At 47.1% G+C, this 3,987-nt stretch overlaps 1 protein-coding gene across 1 annotated transcript; it reads right to left on the reverse strand.

Moving 5' to 3' along the window:
- Window positions 1–1,849: 1,849 nt before the first annotated feature.
- Window positions 1,850–2,161, reverse strand: T265_11512 (hypothetical protein; the record flags this gene model as incomplete). The annotated part of the gene is made up of 1 exon (XM_009178188.1): window positions 1,850–2,161. One exon carries the CDS (start codon window positions 2,159–2,161, stop codon window positions 1,850–1,852), a length of 312 nt encoding a protein of 103 aa, XP_009176452.1.
- Between the last annotated feature and the right edge of the window lie 1,826 nt (window positions 2,162–3,987).

Consider the following 3,987-nt stretch of genomic DNA (forward strand, 5'->3'; position numbering starts at 1 on the left):
AAACGCCTGGTGGCACGTCAAATGCACAGGGTTTACAGGACGACCAGGTAGGCCAAATAGCTAACTCTCTTGACCCGTTGTTCTACGCCAGGTGCTTCTATCTTATTTGTGCAATGGATACCACAGCTAAGAAGAGAGCCACCGAAAAGAAACCAATTCTCCATTGCTGAATCGGAAAAGACCACGTTTGTCACGTTTTGATGGGGTACTGGACGCGAAACAGGACCTCCTTTCTAAAGCGCTGGAGGATGAGAAGACGAGAAAAACGTGGCGGCATAGACAAAAGGTGAAAAAGAACGTTTTCGCGGAATCAGTTGCTTTTTCTATCCTCACTAAGCGTGCCTATCAAAGTGACACGAAAGTGGTCGCCAGCCTGAAATCCGTGGGCCATGTAGCGCGTCCGGCGGTGCTTGACCTATTTCTCCAGGAGTATCGGCAGGAGTATCTTACATATTGATAACAGGTTTGGTCAACAGGTATTTCACCGACGATCCAGCAAATGCACGGCAAGGCTATGGTAATAAGGTTTTCTAGCTCAGAGCGCACTCTTCCTTTAGGCAAAATTTTCTCATTTCGGATAGTAGCTGCGTAGAATAACCCTCCTCCGACTTCTTGTAAGGACCATTTCAAAGCACGTTTGGACGCTTTTCTATGTGAGTTCTCCTACTGACCATCTTACTGTCCCGCGCTGGAAGACTTTGGAGGAGTGCTACGCCGTTTCTTCTCTTGTGCATTTCAGGTGATTGGTGACCACTGAACGAAAAGAACAAAAGGCAACCGGGAAAGTTGGCAAGAGCCTCGATACTGTGTGTTAGTCTTCATGATTAGCGCTCCCATGATTAACGCGCCCATTCGACCCGGGCATAGGGCAGGTAACGATCCCCGGCCCGACTCAATCTGCGTCAACTCTTACGTCTAACCCAGATCAAAACACCACAAAAATGCGTGCAACAACTGAGGAAAAATTTGGACGATAAGGAGATGTCCACAATCGTGAGTATGTTAGTGCGATGATGATATGGCAACGCCGTACTCAGCCTAATGGCACTCCCGCATCTATTTTCTCGCTTACCTCAAATGTCACATTTCGCCTGTAATTGCAACTACGGACATATTTTTCGCCTGGCCCTATCCGCATCTGGGCGAGTTCATTCTCACCCACTGAACCGTTCGTTCGGATTTAACGTACCTGCTTTCTCGCTAGCCCCTTCCACAAGTTCGATTTCATCTACGGTGTTAGTTTGGCCTTATGCTTTGGCACTCATCTCCCTACCGAAAATATCTCTTACACCTGACTACCCCACAATATCGATACCAGTGAGCTCACTTGGTCTCGAAGTAAGCCGTATTTTAATACCAATCTCATCATTTGTCCCCACTTCGAATTTATCCACCCCTATCTCCATATCTGCTTCTTATGACCCTGGTCATCCGCTCAACCACCCAAGGTCACTCATAATCAGCAATGATTTTTATTTCCAGTTCAGGTCAGCCAGCATCATTTTTGGACTGTTCGTCGTCCAAGTTTTCCGGTTTCCACATGTGGCTTGACTTTTCAAGTGATACGCGTGACGCGTTGGTTATAATTTCTTCCCCGCCGTGTCGTCATCTGTCGCTTCCAGGTTGTACCGATCTAACCATTCCTCAATTGGCATGTCCCTTGCAAATTATCAAATAACACTAATATCACAAATGCTCCCTCTTCTTTGGCGTTGATGCCACTTTTGAGTTTTCAATCCCGTTCAGATTTATGATTCATTGCAGACGCATCGTTAATAGCCCTGAAGATTGTGAAGGCGATGTCTTGCAGAATTGCTCTGCAGATAAGCATTCATGAAATTTTGTTGTTTCAGCTCTTCCGTGCAGTAGTTAAGGAGGGAAAAGAAAGAAAAATGATGACAGACAAATCGACCTCATTTAGGATGGCTGGTGCTAGCCGCTTTATAGTTAGGACGATAGAGGCACACGAACCATCGGCTCTCTTTCTCATACGGATCGTCTGATTTGTTCTTCGTTGTTCTGCGTTGGAGTTGATGCCCCATCTGGCATTAACCCTGCTTTGGCATCTTCGGAAATCTTGCTTTCCTTTGGTGCGCCTGCCTTCTTCGGAAATCTTGCTTTCCTTCGGTGCACCTGCCTTCTTTTCCTCATCCGAAGCCATTTGGAGGCAAGAAACTGAATGGAATGAAGCAGTCGGTCAAGACGTTCGGCAGAGAAAAGATGAGATTGCGGATGCAGGTTGCGAAAGCTGTTTTCGGCTGCTACATAATGCAGCGCTATTTTCACTCGCAGCAAGCGATCACTGTAACTGGTGAAGACGATTTCTAAACACACCCGGCACATGTTACACCGAGTGACCTGCTTTGATAACGCAGCTGAGTAAGCAACTGTGCAGCGGACAGTAATCACGTAGGTTTTGCCACGATTTAAAAATCCTGTGGAGAACCGACCACTGGTTTGTCTCTAACTTTATTGCTCTTAGGTGTTACACCATGGTGTACAGGGTGCACTCAAAAGTGGGCCATTTATGCACGGCGCGGGATGGTGCATTACTTGAACGTGACCAATAACCATCTGGGGAACGCCAACATGCATTTGAAGGGGCATGTTTGCCAAGCCAATAGCCCCGAGCGCGCCATCCAGAAGAGCTCTCAGCACAGCAAATGGCTCATGCGCAAGTATGAGATGCGCACCAGTCATTGCTGTGACCACCGAGAATTTTGCGAGGAAAACAAACAAGTTCCATCTGTGTTTTCTCTGCTGACGACGTATTCCGCCAATCAGTTTCACACACACATTTGCATGTGCTCGCCAAATCTGATACACTATCAGACAGATCGATTCAAGATGAGAAACCCAGTTATTTTGTGGTACAAATCTCAAAATGTTCTCAAACGGTTGACACCTCAGCTGAAACCTGCGCGTTCACCTTTTGCCAATCTATAAGGCTATTCTGCGTACGCGTGTTCTCTGCATCCAGCGACCACTGGTTCCCCTACGGTAAGTTAATTAGGCAAATATACAATGCCCAGGTAAATTTCCAATCCATCGTCAGTGGCTGGCCGAACACGATCTACCAGAAGGTGGCGTAGCTGTATCTCTGGTCTGCAGACCTCAGCCATCACCAGCAGAAGGTTTAGATAAGCAGCTGGAATGTGTAGTTAGCCAACTAAAGTTGCTAGAGCCTTGTAGATCTGCCAGATACATGGAGCAGCTAATTGTCCAAACGCAGCTAACGGAACGTCAAAATTCATGATTACGCCTTTTGAGCGATTGGCTGAACTGAACGACATATATAGAACGATTTCAAAATTAGACGATGTTCGGACACCAAAAAGTAGAAAAACGAGCAATGCTTCTGCCGTCTAGCATGTGAATGGAGCCTCCAGATAACAAGGTTGAGTAGATGTTCACGTGCTGCAGTGTGCGGGTCTTCGGCTCATGAGCTTTCCTTCCGTTTTCCATCCACAAAATTTGTCGCGAGCACCTGCCTTTGGAGGAACACAGTCCCCTGTTGCTTGTATAGCGTACATACTGCATCAAGCACGCTTATTAGCAATTCACCTCGACCTGCTGTTCTCACCGGGCTATCTTTGGACTTGAACTATTTCGTGTAACAGATGGGTAGAATTTCCCATAATTTGATGTCTGGATTATCGTACTTATGCACGGATCGCATTTATGACTGCTTGGACGGTTTTCCACCTCGCGGATCTGGTAGCATGCACGAGGGATGAAACCCTCGGGTGATGGCCGGTTACGCCTTGCAGGGAGGGTCACCCTGTTACGTTGCACTATGTTGCGTTCATACAACTGCCACCCCTCCAGTAGAAGGGACGCACCGCTGGTCGCCCCTGGTTCTGAGACTGGTCTTTAAATTCAGGAAATTAAATAGAACACTGCCTTGTTCTGTTTGTTGCTACCGGTGTTGGACACGCTTCGGTTGAGTTTTCTGGCAACGCTACAAACTGCGGGTGAAAAGAAAAT

The sequence above is a fragment of the Opisthorchis viverrini genome (assembly GCF_000715545.1).
Source record: "Opisthorchis viverrini unplaced genomic scaffold opera_v5_513, whole genome shotgun sequence".
NCBI classification, from domain to species: Eukaryota; Metazoa; Platyhelminthes; class Trematoda; order Opisthorchiida; family Opisthorchiidae; genus Opisthorchis; species Opisthorchis viverrini.